Source organism: Telopea speciosissima, chromosome 7, assembly GCF_018873765.1.
Source record: "Telopea speciosissima isolate NSW1024214 ecotype Mountain lineage chromosome 7, Tspe_v1, whole genome shotgun sequence".
Lineage (NCBI taxonomy): Eukaryota > Viridiplantae > Streptophyta > Magnoliopsida > Proteales > Proteaceae > Telopea > Telopea speciosissima.
Genome location: NC_057922.1, coordinates 45,813,213 through 45,827,887, shown reverse-complemented (window position 1 = coordinate 45,827,887; position 14,675 = coordinate 45,813,213). Strand labels below are relative to the sequence as shown.

General features: G+C 41.0%; 1 protein-coding gene across 6 annotated transcripts in view; it reads right to left on the bottom strand.

The window, feature by feature from the left end:
- The window catches only part of LOC122667145 (vacuolar fusion protein CCZ1 homolog B-like), a 64,415-nt gene extending 50,379 nt beyond the window's left edge, over nt 1-14,036 (bottom strand). The window contains exons 1-3 of one of the 6 annotated variants that reach the window (XM_043863352.1): nt 13,927-14,036; nt 13,535-13,746; nt 11,623-11,716 (exon numbers count right to left, since the gene is read on the bottom strand). In XM_043863352.1, coding sequence (XP_043719287.1) covers nt 11,623-11,716; nt 13,535-13,716 — 276 coding nt within the window. In that variant the 5' untranslated portion in view covers nt 13,717-13,746; nt 13,927-14,036. Of the gene's footprint in view, nt 1-11,622; nt 11,717-13,534 lie in introns of all 6 variants that reach the window. The other 5 variants (XM_043863351.1, XM_043863350.1, XR_006333762.1 and 2 more) reach the window with 5 other exon arrangements.
- Between the last annotated feature and the right edge of the window lie 639 nt (nt 14,037-14,675).

Here is a 14,675-nt window from a genome sequence, read left to right as displayed (position 1 = left end):
CAAACTGTGAAGAAGTACTACCCACTGATCCACTGTGAAGAAATGAGCAAAAACCTTGAAAAACCAAGCAAAAGTGCAAAACCAGAGCTGTTTCTCAGTCTCGGTCGAAATTTCGACCGAGACTGACGAAACATGTTCATTTATATAAAGCAATTTCTCGAGAAACTCGAAATCTCGCGAAATTTTGAAAAAATCTCGAGATATCTCGAAATTTCGAGAATTTTGATTGAATTTTTGAATTTTTTTTATTCGAGGAGGCATTTCGTTTCGAGGAGGTCGAAATATCCAAAATTTCAGAAATCTCGATCGAGATTTCGCGAGATTTTGAACTATGGTTAGGGGTCTGAGATAACATCCCTAGGCGATTCAAATGCACTAGGTCTCATTCCAAGAGATAGAGAGGAGAAGGAGAACCAAGGCAAATGCTTCACAGGTTGGCGGTAGCTAGGCAGGCATCTTCCAAAGCTTTAAAACACTTCAGCAGCTCCTAAACTCTCTCCATATGGACTTGGTTTGAAGAATACTACTCCTAAGACTGTAAGAAATATAGTATCTCACATATACAGCCTCTAATGGAACCCCCTTTACTTTATAGGGTTTCAAAGAGAGGAGAAGACAACTACTGAGCTGAGCCGACTCTCAAACCAAAGATGCTAGCTCTGATACCAAGTTAAAGCTTCAATGGATCGATTCCAATGAAAGATTAGAGAGTTACCAGCAAGGAGGAAGGAAAGGGGAAGAAGAGAAGAAAAGAAGAGAAGAAGAGTTGGGAGAAAATCGGTTGTGTGTGTTGAGTGATTCTCAACACACATATTACTTCATTAATAAACTCTTCCAAATTACACAGACCTCCCTAGGGATGTAAAGGGAACTAAAACAAGAACAAGAAAAATACAACTTGGTCATGTCTTATAATAGGACAATGATAGAACTACCCTTATACAAGATATTCTAACAACTCTAACAGTGAGGTGGAAGCCTTGGTGACAAGTCTGCCTTGATGGCATCCAAGGCACAAGGGGCCACATGGCCAAAGTTCTAGGTCGTTTTGTATTGATGCAGCTGCTTCATGGAACTCTCGAGATATCTTCTAGTCAGGATTTGGAGGAGCTCAGAACATGAGAAATGATGATCATTGAGATAGCTTTCCAACAAAAGAAGAATCAGGTCAAACAGAATTCGGACTAGAAAGATGTGGAAGCTTGAATGGATAGAGGTCTGGAAGAGGGTTAAACAGGTTTCAGAGGCATCATCCGGGTACCCTGTTAGTGAAGTAATCGACCGGTCTATACAGTCTAAACTTGTAGAGAGAAAAATTGATTTCAAAGGCCAATCCGGCCAACTAGATGCTCCAAGTGATCAACCAGTATGTACAGTCCAAACGTCCCGAGAGCAAATTGAGTTTCATTTCTAAAAGCCAACATCATCCGGTTGTCCAAGGGGTCAAGTGTATCATAATCCAAACGAAGCGGCGGTCAACTGGTATGCATAGTTCGAGATCTCAGTGAGTTTCTCGATTTTTTGAGAAACCGAGACGAGATGGGATACGATACAAAATAATACAAGATCTTGGCGAGATCTCAGCGAAATCTCGGATCTCGGGTCGAGATCTCGGGTTGGCCCATGGAAATGACCCATCTACTATGTATTTACTTACCTAACTCGACATATCTCGGCGAGATCTCAGATCTCGGGTCGAGATCTCAGGTTAACCCATGAAAATTACCCATCTACTATGTATTTACTTACCTAACTCGACAGAACTCTTATATGCTTACTGTGAAGCACTATATGCAACATTACAGCAACACTATATCATGGGAAGACTATGTGACACTAGCGAGGACTGAATACTTGATTCGAAGTCATTTTATGTGATGATAGTTGTAACACTGTTAAACAGTTTCATGTATTACTTTAACATTTCTAAATCTTATTTAAGTTGTTTAGCTATTAATTGAATGTTTTGCTTGCTTTCTATTACTAAATTATGTGTAGAGTAGGGTATTTTAGTACGCCATCGCCTACCAACCTGTGGTCCAAATTGAAACTCATATTTGGACTTTGTTTTTGCAAAATCTGATAGTGTCATTGTGTTTAAATGGCCTAAAATAGGTTGAATACGAAAGTTTTAGACCCAAACTAGATCTAAAACCCACAGAGTTGAGGCTTCAAGTCGGAAAAAAAAATGCACCAACTCGGCGAGATCTCGACTCAACTCGGTTTTTCCAAGGGCCGAGTTGGTACCGAGACCAGAGTTTTTGTACCTTGCCGGTATGCCTCCGGATGACCAAGACCTGAAGTGGATGCCTCAGCGGCCAACCGGATGCACGTTAAGTCAAGCTCAACATTGAGGTTTTGTGAGCCTATTTGACCACCTTTAATGCTCATTTTGCAAGGTATCCTCAAGAAGAAAAAAAAAGAAGAAACCCTATAGGAGAAAAGAGAAGGGAGGATTATTAATGTTGCATTGAATCACACTCAACCACCATTCTTGTTGCCTCAAAGTCTCATTGAAAGCATTGAAGGGTAGGTGAGACATAATGAACAATTATTGAAGGTTCTTTACAAGAAAGAGAAGGAAAGAAGAAGGGAAGATCCACACTGCCAGGGCTTCTCAAGATATCAAGAATCGAATCCAATCAAGGGTTGTAAGGGTCTCTACTACTTAACCCTATTTACATGTATTCTTGTATGTACATGTATGCTAGCTAGGTTGTTTTGACTGTCAAATACCTAGACTAGAAATGCTTCATTGTAGAGCATCATTATAAGCCCATTTCCGTTTTTGGTGTTCAGTTGGTGTTGGACATAGGGATAGGTGTTCCTTGGTAGCTACTTGTCACAGCCCGCCCAACAAAGACCCACGGGCCTAACTTGCAAGCCTATGGACTTGAAACTTGGGCTAGGACCAAGTCCATGGCCTAGAACTCTCTACACTTAGAGAAGAGTCTAGAGATAGTCTAAAACCTTTAGAAGCATGGAAGGTTAAGGAAGGTTCTAGAGAAGCTTTTAGAAACCTTGTATATAGTTAAGGAAGGAGGGGACTTCTAGAGTTCTCCAAGTAGCTAGAATCCTCCACAAAGGAGGTGGGAATGTTCTAGTCCCTTAGACTAGAAATTTCCTAACCATTGGATAGATGACACTTGTAAATATCTTAGGCATTCTTTGGGTTCTTGGTTACCTATAAATAGAGGTGGCCTCATTTGGCCAAGGCACCACCCAACCAACCAAGCAAGTGAGCTATCAAGCTTTGTACCCAAGTTTTCTAATGCAATACAAGTTCCATTCTCTCAAACTCTCTTGTGTTCTCTAAGTTCTCTTCCCAAGTCCCTTGCTAGAGTTGTGGAAAGGCTGACTTAATGCTAGCGTGAGTGCTAAGTGCCCGCACGGTTGCTTAGAGAGGTCTAAGTCCGTGACAGTTGTGGTCAAGGTTCGAGAACTCGCGAGATCTCGCCGAGTTTCTCGGTTTTTCAAAATCTCGAGTTGAGATCACATATGCATTCTAAAAGTGCATTTTCTCGGCGAGATCTCCGAGTTTCTCGGTTTGACATAGGAAAATGCCCATCTAGGTCCTTTACATGAGTGCCAGATCTCGAGATCTTGCTAGAAATTCTTGGTATACAAACACCTATCTATGCCCGGAATCTATGCCAGGAACCAAGACAGACACTTATTTATGCCTAATATCATTTAAGTAAATGCTTTTGTATAACATTTACTTAAGATATTATTCATAAATAAGAAAATAGCCCCCCATTTGAATCCAATAAAAATAGTTAAAAAATCAAATTCCAAAAGGAAAAAAAGTCAACCCCCCAGTTCAAGAACAAAAACTGGATTTTCGGTGGTAGGTGCAATTTTCAACTTTCTAATGCTGGGGTTTTTCTCAAATCTAAAAATTCCATAAATCTTATTATGGTAAAACATTGCTAAAAACCAAAAGTGCGGTAAAATATTCATTTGTTTTGATGTCCAAAAATTATTTCCATTCGAGCGATTTTGACGAAGTTGCGCAGAATTAAGTTTGACGATGCATAACTCTTTCAATATAAATCAGATTTTAGCAATCTTGGACTTGTTGGAAAGCTTTGTTGAAAAGCTTTCCAACAAGTCCAAGATTGCTAAAATCGATTTATATTGAAAGAGTTATGTACGGTCAAACTTAATTCGTTCGCGAATCTTGTAAAATCGAATCGTTAGAAAGTTTGAAAATTGCACCTACCTTGAAAATCCAGTTTTTGTTCTTGAACTGGGGTGACTTTTTTTTTTGGAATTTTATTTTTAACTATTTTTATTGGATTCAAATAGGGGGGTATTTGCTTATTTATGAATAATATCTTAAGTAAATGCAATATCATTTACTTTAAATGATATTAGGCATAAATAAGTGTGTTTGTCCTGTGTCTGTCCTGGTTTCTATCATAAGTAAGTATCTGTCCTGCTTTCCTACTAACTGAAACTCCTATTTAGACTTAGTTTTTGCAAAATCTGATAGTGTCATTATGTTTAAATGGCCTAAAATAGGCTGAATACCAAGTTTCAGACCCAAACTAGGTCTAAAACCCACCGAGATGAGGCTTCGAGTCGAGAAAAAAAACAGTGCAACTAGGCGAGATCTCGTTGAGATCTCGACTCGACTCGGTTTTTCAAGGGTCCGAGTTGGCCCCGAGACCCGAGTTTTCGAACCTTGGTTGTGGTATCAGAGCCTCGGTTGCGAGGGAGCATACTTGTGGAGATGTCTACTAACCCTTCGGAAGTGGTGGACATGTCGATGAACGAGTAAGTCCGTGGAAGGGAGGCCATTCCCAACAAGGAGAGGCAAAGAGGCAAAGACAAGCCCGTAGATATTGGTGGAGCTATAGAGCCACGCTTAGCTCGGGTGGAGCTAGCTACGGCCGAGGTGAAGGAGCGCCTTGATGTTGTTGAGCAAAGCAGGGAGGAGCTCGAAGGCCACATGATGGAGCTCAAGGAGGAGCTTGTGGGCCAAATGGGGGAGCTCAAGGAGTCCCTACTATGCACTCTCAACACCATAGTGCATGCCCAACAGAAGGAGTTTGCCACCTTCAAGGCCCAAGTATGGGAGGCATTGGCGAAGATGGACGTTCGCATCGACGAAGTACAAGAAGATTGGGCAATGTGTAAGAGGGCAGCAGCCGGGGGAGCTACTACCTCTCGCGAGGTGCCTAGGGTGGAGGTACTAAGGCCCAAGCCATTTTATGGGAAGAGAGACGCGCGGAAGTCGACAACTTCTTGTGGCACATGGAGAGGTACTTTGAGGCGATGGCACTCGAGGATGAACCTACGAAGGTACGAACGGCTACACTCTACCTTACTGATATAGCGACTCTATGGTGGCGCAGAAGGCATGCGAATATCAAAAAAGGTATGTACACCATAGATACCTGGGATAGTTTTAAGAAGGAACTTAAAAGGCAATTCTATCCCGAGAATGCTACCTTCTTGGCAAGAAGGAACATCAAAAGGCTCAAGCATACTGGATCTATTCGGGACTATGTCAAAGAGTTCACCACACTTGCGCTCGATGTCCCGAGTATGACAGACGAGGAATTATTGTTCAACTTCATTGATGGTCTCCAAAACTGGGCTGCACAACAGCTGCAACGCCATGGTGTGCAAGACCTTGCTTCAGCCATAGCAACGGCAGAATCATTGATGGAGTTCCAAAGAGAAGACAAGCCAAGAAAGAGCAATGGTGAGAACGGTGGGGGAGACCAAGGTTTTGATGCTCATCACCCCAAGGAAGGCAGTAGTAAACCCTCTTCAGGCAAGGAGGGTAAGCCTCGACTTGACAAAAAGGATAAGTTCAAGCCCAAGGACAACTGTTTCTTGTGTGATGGGCCACACTGGGCCAGGGATTGCCCAAAGAGGAAGGCCTTAAGTGCCCTACGTGAGGAGAAGAGTCAGGAAGAAGAGCCGATTCATATGGGTTCCCTAATGCAACTTGGTGCCATCAAGGCCAGGACGGAGGTCGAGGCCACTATTCCACAGAAGGGGTTGATGTCTGTGGAGGTACACATAAATGGGAAGCCCACACGTGCCATGGTCGACACAGGTGCTACCCATAACTTTGTCTCAACGGAGGAGGCAAAGAAGCTTGGACTTAAGGTGTCCAAGGAGGGAGGTTGGCTCAAGGCTGTCAACTCCCAAGCTTGTCCAATACAAGGCATAGCTCGAGGGGTTGAGATGCGAATGGGAACGTGGAGAGGCACCGTGGATCTATCAGTGGTGCCCATGGATGACTATCAAGTGGTGCTTGGCATGGATTGCCTTAGAAGGGTTAAGGTCATACCCATGCCATTCATCAACACAATTTGCATCATAGAGGAAGGTGCTCCATGTATGGTCCCGACGGTGCAAGGGACTAAGGAAGGTTCCAAGCTTTTGTCAGCAATGCAACTAGAGAAGGAAGTCAAGAACGAAGAAGACACCTACCTCACCGCATTGCTCGAGGAGAAAGAAAATAGCCCCGTGGAGGCACTACCCAAGTCAGTTAAGAAGGCCCTTGATGGATGCAAAGACAAAAGGCCATCAGGGATGCACAAACAATCACCACCTAAGAGGAAGGTGGATGTGACTCGGTCTTGCAAAGACAAGACCAAGAAGAAGAGAAAGAGAAGGGCTGATAAAAGAAGGCGACCGATAAGCTTCAAAGGCGGGGACTTAGTGCTCAACAAGTCCCTAAAGGAGTTGTCCAAGGAGAAGGCTCGCCGATACACTGGCCCATACGTGGTCATAAGGAAGAGACATTGAAGACTCAAGTTGTGGCTCAATGGACGCTGCTACTTCGCACAAGAGGAGGCTATACAGGCGTTCATGCAGGCCATACACAGAAGTTCTCCAAGAAGGTTGCGACGAGGGCGTCGCCAACTTAGGCAGGGGAGAGTGTCACGGCCCGCCCAACAAAGGCCCACGGGCCTAACTTGCAAGCCCATGGACTTGGAACTTGAGTTAAGACCAAGTCCATGGCCTAGAACTCTCTACAGTTAGAGAAGAGTCTAGAAATAGTCTAAAACCTTTAGAAGCATGGAAGGTTAAGGAAGGTTCTAGAGAAGCTTCTAGAAACCTTGTATATAGTTAAGGAAGGAGGAGACTTCTAGACTTCTCCAAGTAGCTAGAATCCTCCACAAGGAGGTGGGAATGTTCTAGTCCCTTAGACTAGAAATTTCCTAACCATTGGATAGATGACACTTGTAAATATCTTAGGCATTCTTTGGGTTCTTGGTTGCCTATAAACAGAGGTGGCCTCATTTGGCCAAGGCACCACCCAACCAACCAAGCAAGTGAGCTATCAAGCTTTGTACTCAAGCTTTCTAGTGCAATACAATTTCCATTCTCGCAAACTCTCTTGTGTTCTCTAAGGTCTCTTCCCAAGTCCCTTGCTAGAGTTGTGGAAAGGCTGACTTAGTGCTAGCGTAAGTGCTAAGTGCCGGCCCGGTTGCTTAAAGAGGTCTAAGTCCATGACATACTGCTATCTAAACTTGCCAAAGCACATATATCTTGTTCTGTGGATGCCTATGATTGTATGCTTGTGTATTGTAATGGAGTGTGGACTGCAGGCCTGTGTGTGGAACTAGTAGACTTGGCCCCAGCCAGTTTGTGGTCTTGCTTGCAGGATATGTGTGTCAGCTCTAGGCAGCCTCGTTATCATCAACTCTGAACAGCAGTGTGTGTCTCTGTGCATGTGTGAGTGTGCCTGAGTCAGGATTCCCAGACATTGTGTGGTTGTAGACTGTGCATGTGAGAGGACACTATTATTAGTTGTGTTGAGTGCCAGGGACATCAACAGGAGAACTGGGGAGTGAACCTATTGAGGAAAAAGGTTTTAGAATCCACTGATTCAACCCCCCCCCCCTCTCAGTGGCCATCATACCCCAACAAAGATGTATATACCTCCATGTTCCACCTGAACTACTACTCAGCGATTTTTATGAATAAGACTGAATTGGAACTCTATAGATTGATCATGGCCGGCTTTAGAAAACAAAAGGAAGTGAAGATTTCTTACGGCTTTGGAAAACAAAAGGAAGTGAAGATTTTTTATCTTCTCAACCGATTGCACTCATACCCAAAAAAATATATTAAGATGGTTATTACAAAAGTTCCTTCTTGAAGCTTATTACGGACTAATTCAGAAGTATTTCAGTCGATACCACTGTCAGACAGTGCTATAACATAGCTCAAAACAGCCCCTTCACAATGTATACCCTATACAATCAATGTCCACCATGAGCAAACAACAACAAATTAAAGTTCAATGGATACTCAATATGAACCCAATGTCCTTAGGCAGAGTGGGAGCCTCAAGGAACGATCTAATGTTTTCTTCGCAAAATTAGGCCCTGAAGGAGGAGAATCCAACAGATGTCCTCCATCAAAGAGTATTACCTTCTCAGACACTCGATTTAGAGAGATTGTTTATGGGAGGAAACAAGTTTCTTGCCTTGGATTTGCACTATAGGCAGTTTCTCTCTGATATTCACATTTCATCGGATAAGTTTGAGCTCAGGCTCTCAGAATGAATGTCTTTCTAGCAGATGTCAAGGTCAACCAATGTTTTAACCGATTATTGAGGTAAGAGCAGTTTCAAAAGACTGTGGAGTCATATTATTAACGTTTTACTTGTGTAGAATTCTTTATTACCATTCACTTATTTAGAGTCCTTTTGAATTTCCTTTTCCCTTTCAGGACACTGACTTAGGAATTGTTCAGGTTCCTTGCATTTATGTTATGAACTGATTCTGGCATGAAGCCCACAAAAGCTATATAAACAAGACTAAGTTACACATATACCCCAATCAGATTTCTGACAGATGCCTCACCTCACCTTTGTGAAATGCACTTGAGATCCATCATGATTTTCCAACCAAGGTACTAAAACTCGGGTCTCGGTGCCAACTCGACTCTTGGAAAAACCGAGACGAGTCGAGATCTCGCCGAGTTGGTGCATTTTTTTTTTTTCAACTCGAAGCTTCAACTTTGGGTCAACCCAAGATCTGGACCCGAGATCTGAGATCTCGCCGTCGGTGAGATCTCGCCGAGATATGTCGAGTTTTGTCCAATTAGGTAAGGTATTTAAGTGGTAGGTGGGTTAAAATAATGGGTCGAAACCGAGATCCAACCGAGATCTCGCTGAGATATTGCACTTTTGAGACTCGTAGGCAATCTCGTCTCGAGATTTCGAAAATCCGAGAAACTCGGCGAGATCTCAGCGAGATCTCGCGAGTTCTCGAACCTTGTTTCCAACATATTGCAGGTAGACTCCTTCTGGCCTTCCACTAAATGACCATATGCATTGTTCAAAAAGTCACCGGTTTCGGTCGAAACCGACCGAAATATTTTGGTTTCAACCTGAACCAGCACGAAATGGGGCCCGGCTCTGCATGTATTCATAATTTCGACCGAAACTTCCAGGCTTTGGTCGGAATTTTGGCCCAAGTCAGTCGTGCTGTTTGGTTTCGCCTAAACATCACGACCATGCGTTTATAAGTCATAAAGTCAATTGAAACATGCACTGTTTCGATCGACTTATACTGCATTTCGACAGGTTTCATGCCACTAACAGTCTTATTTGCAACCTTTCTTGTCCTGATATTTTTTATCCAAATGGGAAATATGGGACGCAAAAAACCTGTCATCTTTCTGATCTCATTATGATGTTTCATTTTCTTTTCCTTCCCTTCCTTCCCCACCCCCTATTTGAGTAAGGCTTAGGCTAAAAAACTGAAATCTAAGTGGATTTTGGCCATTCCTCTTCCAATTCAACCTTGTGCAAGTCATCTACAACCAAGATTTGGTGGGTTTGAGGGAGCTTGGTTGAAGATTCAAACTTTGAGGTAATACCCTTTTCCCCTAAAGTAATTTTTGGCAAAAAATAGGGTAAATATGTAGTGGTTAGGATTCAATTTTTTTAATGTTAGATAGTATAAGCCAATCTATGACTCCACTGAGACGGATTTCATTTTCAGACTTTAAATCATTTTCCAAATTTTTTGGTTTGAAAAGTGGGCGAGCCTTGGTGCAACGGTTAAGTTGCGCTATTGCAACCTGTTGGTGGTGGGTTCAAAACTTGGAAACAGCCTCTCCTGCGAAGCAGAGGGCTAGGCTGCATACATTTGCCCCTCCCAACCCTGCAGTAGCGGGAGCCTCGTGCTCTGGGTAGCTCTTTTTTTTTTTCTTTTTTGGTTTGAAAATTTGATTTTCTAACAATTCTTAGAAAAAATAGGATTACCACTCAATGGTTGAGGTACCTAGAGTATGTTGATGATGTGACCTATCAGGCTACTGTGATGGACGTTGAGCGTTTCTTCCAACATACCAGTTATGGCCATCTTTTGTGATCGTCGGAGGAACAGTTTCGTTGGCATCAACAATCTTCCTCATCTGTTGAGCGGTTGAGCCCACCCAAAACCCTTTCTGGTATTGACAAAGAGTAGGAGAATAGGAGGAAGGGCAGGGAACTTTTGGTCATTTGCACCTCTGGGATTTCATGTGAATTCCACCTGATCCAACTCGAGAAATGAAAACTAAAGTGACAATCCATTCTATTGTTATTCAAAAATTACTGAGTACGAACGCGGTGAACTTGTGATTTGTGAAGTCAGTGACTGTACACTTGTACCTTTGATGTAATATTCTGAAATTTAATAATATTAAATTATTTTCTCCATCAATCACTTGCAATTGCATATTTTAATGGATATCTTTATATTTGGTATGTTATAGTACTAAATCATGTGTAACATAGATATCTTTGAGAAATATACAGGCAAGGTATGAAGTACACTGCCAACTTAGGGTACAAAACCAAAGTAACAATGTGAGTGTGTTTTTCAACAATCTAAAGGTTCCACTGTGTATAGGTATGTTTAATTAGGGTCTCGACCAAGTTTCAGCTCAAAATATGGCCGTTTAACCACTGAAGTGATCAACGAATCCACCAACCGACCCCGGCAGAATTTTGATCAGAAGTCGAAACCCTGGTCGAAATCGACTTCTTGAACCTTGATGATAAGTCAGATTGAGCTAAACTAGCACATGCTCGTATAAACATTTTAAAAACCCAAAATAAAGCTCAATAAGCTTAGACCAAGAGACGGATGCTTGTAAAACTTTTCTAAGGACAAATAAATGGCCATTTAAGTGCCAATAAAAGAAAAATGAAGACGAAAAATCTCCACTACAAATTGGTTCATGTAGATTTCACTCTAAGTAGGAACAAAATTATTCTCATCATCACAGAACTCAAGAAAAACAAAGGAGTAAAGGATATTTTTATCAAATTGGACATCTGGTTAGCTGTGTCCTGCTTTTAATAGTAAAAGGAATTATATTAAATTTCAAGATAGATAGGGGTATCTGAAGTTGAACTTGTAGATGCTAGGTAGACAATAATTGAGGAATATGAGAATTAGATGAGGGAAGAATGACACTGAACAAACGATCCAAGTCTCAAATTTGTTGAGCAAATGATGTTCAAGCAATGGCTCTTTTAATAAACAATGTAACCTACAACTATCATCTACAACATCTCATATCGATCTTATTGTATTACTAAGTATTGAAACTTCATTAGGAGGACAGTAGGAAAAGAATCCGCACCATCACCATCCAAATATCTGGCTCTGCCTGATAGAAAACATGGGAGTGCCTCTCTGCTTCAATGACCTCACAGGCAGCTTCAGGAGAGAAAATTCTGCATAAAACTGGTGTTATGGCAACTAGCAGACAATACGAAATAAAAAGAATAGAAGAACCAAAGTAACTGCAGAAATGAAATCAGCACAATAGAAAAATATCAGTTAAATACTCTGGACAAGAGGCCTCCTGCTGGACAGTGCAAGGAAGTCAGGAAGCTATTGGAATGGTGGATTTCGGATAATAACAGAACTGAATGATCAAAGAAGAGAGGTGAATCTGTACCAGATTCTGTTCTGAATCCTTTAGAAGAACCTCAAAGTTATCTCCCAAAAAGAGCCATCATTGTTTGTTTCGTTCATAAATAGATTTCCTTATGTTGGCGGATGAAGGTGGCTTTTTTATTTGTTACTCTCTGCTGATGGAGGTTTTTCTGGTGGAGTTTGATGTGCACTGCTATGGCCCCAGTGTATGCGAGTCCCGTTTTCTTTGCAGCTTCCCATGATCTTATGTGTACAGGGTAATTTATTACTTTTATCTTTTAAAATATGCTTCAGGATGTGGTTTTTCTTCGGTTTCATGGATGTTCAGGGGTTGGGTTTTTCCATCCTTATCCATTGTTCTGTTTTGAGCTGCTTCAGGGTTCCTGTGTTGTCATAGCTGTACAGGAAGTTTTTTTTTGTTTCATTTGCTATATTTATATGCTTGTGCATTCTCTTCTCTCTATGATAAGATTCTAATTTGTCTATCCAAAAAGACCTTGAGCCATTTTCTATATTTATATACTTGTGCATTCTCTTCTCTCTAATAAAATTCTATTTTGTCTATCCAAAAAAGAACTTGAACTCTTTCTAATTCGTGTACAATGGTCACTTAAGTTCTAGCCGTTAAAGATGTGATACATCTTCTTTGGTTTCTATATCAAATATGTACAATTAGGTAATTGTTCACTATTTAAAACATCAAAATCGTTTGAAAAGGAGTATAGATGCAAAACATGGATAGACTAAATGTTGCTCAAGTGTAAATATCCATCATAATGTTTCCTTATACTTACAACAAATCTCACTTTCACATATTCAGAAACATCTCACGCCTTAAAATGAAGTTATCAAAATGTTCACGAACATAGCACTTTTTGTTATGTGAAAATATTAACAAAAGAAATTATTCAAATAACAAGCATATGCAAAGGTGTGGAAGATTTTATTATTTTTTCAATCAATAATGAAATTTTTTAGTAAAAATGTGAGAAGCTACAACTGGTACATAAGACTCTTCACGAGATAAGACATCCCATGACTCCTTTGCAAGTAATTTCATCTTTTTCATTCATCAATGGTGGAATGCTAAAGAAGCCATTGAATGATACCGGCATAGAGGTTTGCCTTACCAATAAAATAGTCTCCATGTTCATATTATCTCAAAAACCCCATATATAGTAGTATCATTCATGTCTTTTAGAGAAGATAGTAGTTCAGTGCTTAAGGTACTTTTACAGACAGAATTGAAGTTTCCAGGAATATTACAGCAGTACCCATTGTCACAAAGAGGGTCCTTTAATTGTCGACTGTTGGATAAAGAAATTCTCAAGGCCATTGGTATGTTGCAAATATGTTTGGATCAGAAAATATAATGGGAACGGTATGAATATCATACATTCACACTCTAAGAAACACTAACATCGAAGTGTATGGACATGCAAAAGACTGATTCAGAAAGAAATCCCCAAACTTTCTGAATCAGACTTTTCAAACTTTCTAACATAGACATCCAAGCTAAAATATTCTTGCGTCCTACGAGCTAAGGTTTGCAAAGAAATGCATAATCTGAATAGATAACTGGAAAGAGAAATAACCAGAATGATTCTACTAACCTTGTAAAGGTGATGAGTCCTTCGCTAAGCCCAATTACAGAAAGTTGCGTGGAGAAAGGCAAATCAGCAGGAAAGAAGAACAAAATCTTGTCAAGCTCTTGTCCTTCATGCTGTCCCCTTCTTAGATCAAATATACAAAATTGAATTCCTTCACCACCAGTAGTGGTGGACGATAGCCCCATTATTAGATACTCCCAGTATCGGAGAGAACTAGATGAGACACAAAATAAAATTCATCGCAAGATAATTAGAATTCACAGGAAAAAAAGAAACTAAAAACAAAATTTGCTTCGAAGAATGGAAGAGAACAATCTGGGGAGCTTACTTGATTGATTATACAGATCTGTGGCCCGAAAATGAAGTCGAAAAAGATTTAATTTCACCTCTTCAATCTCCAGAAGCTGTAAAGAATGTACAGACTACAGAGCGAGAGAGGAGAACAAGGTGGAATTCGATTCTCTCTAAACGACATTTTCAATCTACAGGCTTGATCCAGTAATGCCTGGACACCCCAAAAGAAATTACACCTCTATAAGATATTCGAAATCGATAGTCGTTAGGCAAGGCGTTGACGTTTCAGTGGATATTATAAAGATCGTACATTGAACTACAACGGTTGCAATCATTTTATTTGATATGATTGAAGCACTAGATCATATCCCCTTCTCAACCAACCGTTCAACCTCTGCTATACAGGAAGCCCATAGTTACAAATCCCAAGTACCAAACCTTCTCCGGTTCATCCCTAGGGCGAGTTGGTGGTTCCTTTTTGTGGATACTAAACCCAAATGTAGAGAGCATTACAGTTCACGCTTCACAGCTTCATGGTGGGACCGCAATTTGAGCGGCTCAGGCAGGCTGAGGGGAGGGGATAGACAACCCAACCATTGGATTCATATGGTTTTTTCTGTATTTTTTCTTGGGTAAGCTTGTATAGAATCATCTTGTATTAAAAAAAAAGGGGTTTTTTACACGTATCTCCCTTGAGGTATCGGGTATCTACAGAAACACCTGTGAGGTTTGGATGTTTACGCATGTAACCCCGACTTTCCAAAATAATTGACAAATACACTCATGTCGTTAGTGAGACTAAAAACATTAGAATAAACTAAATATTGACCAAATTGCCCTTCCTGCTAAA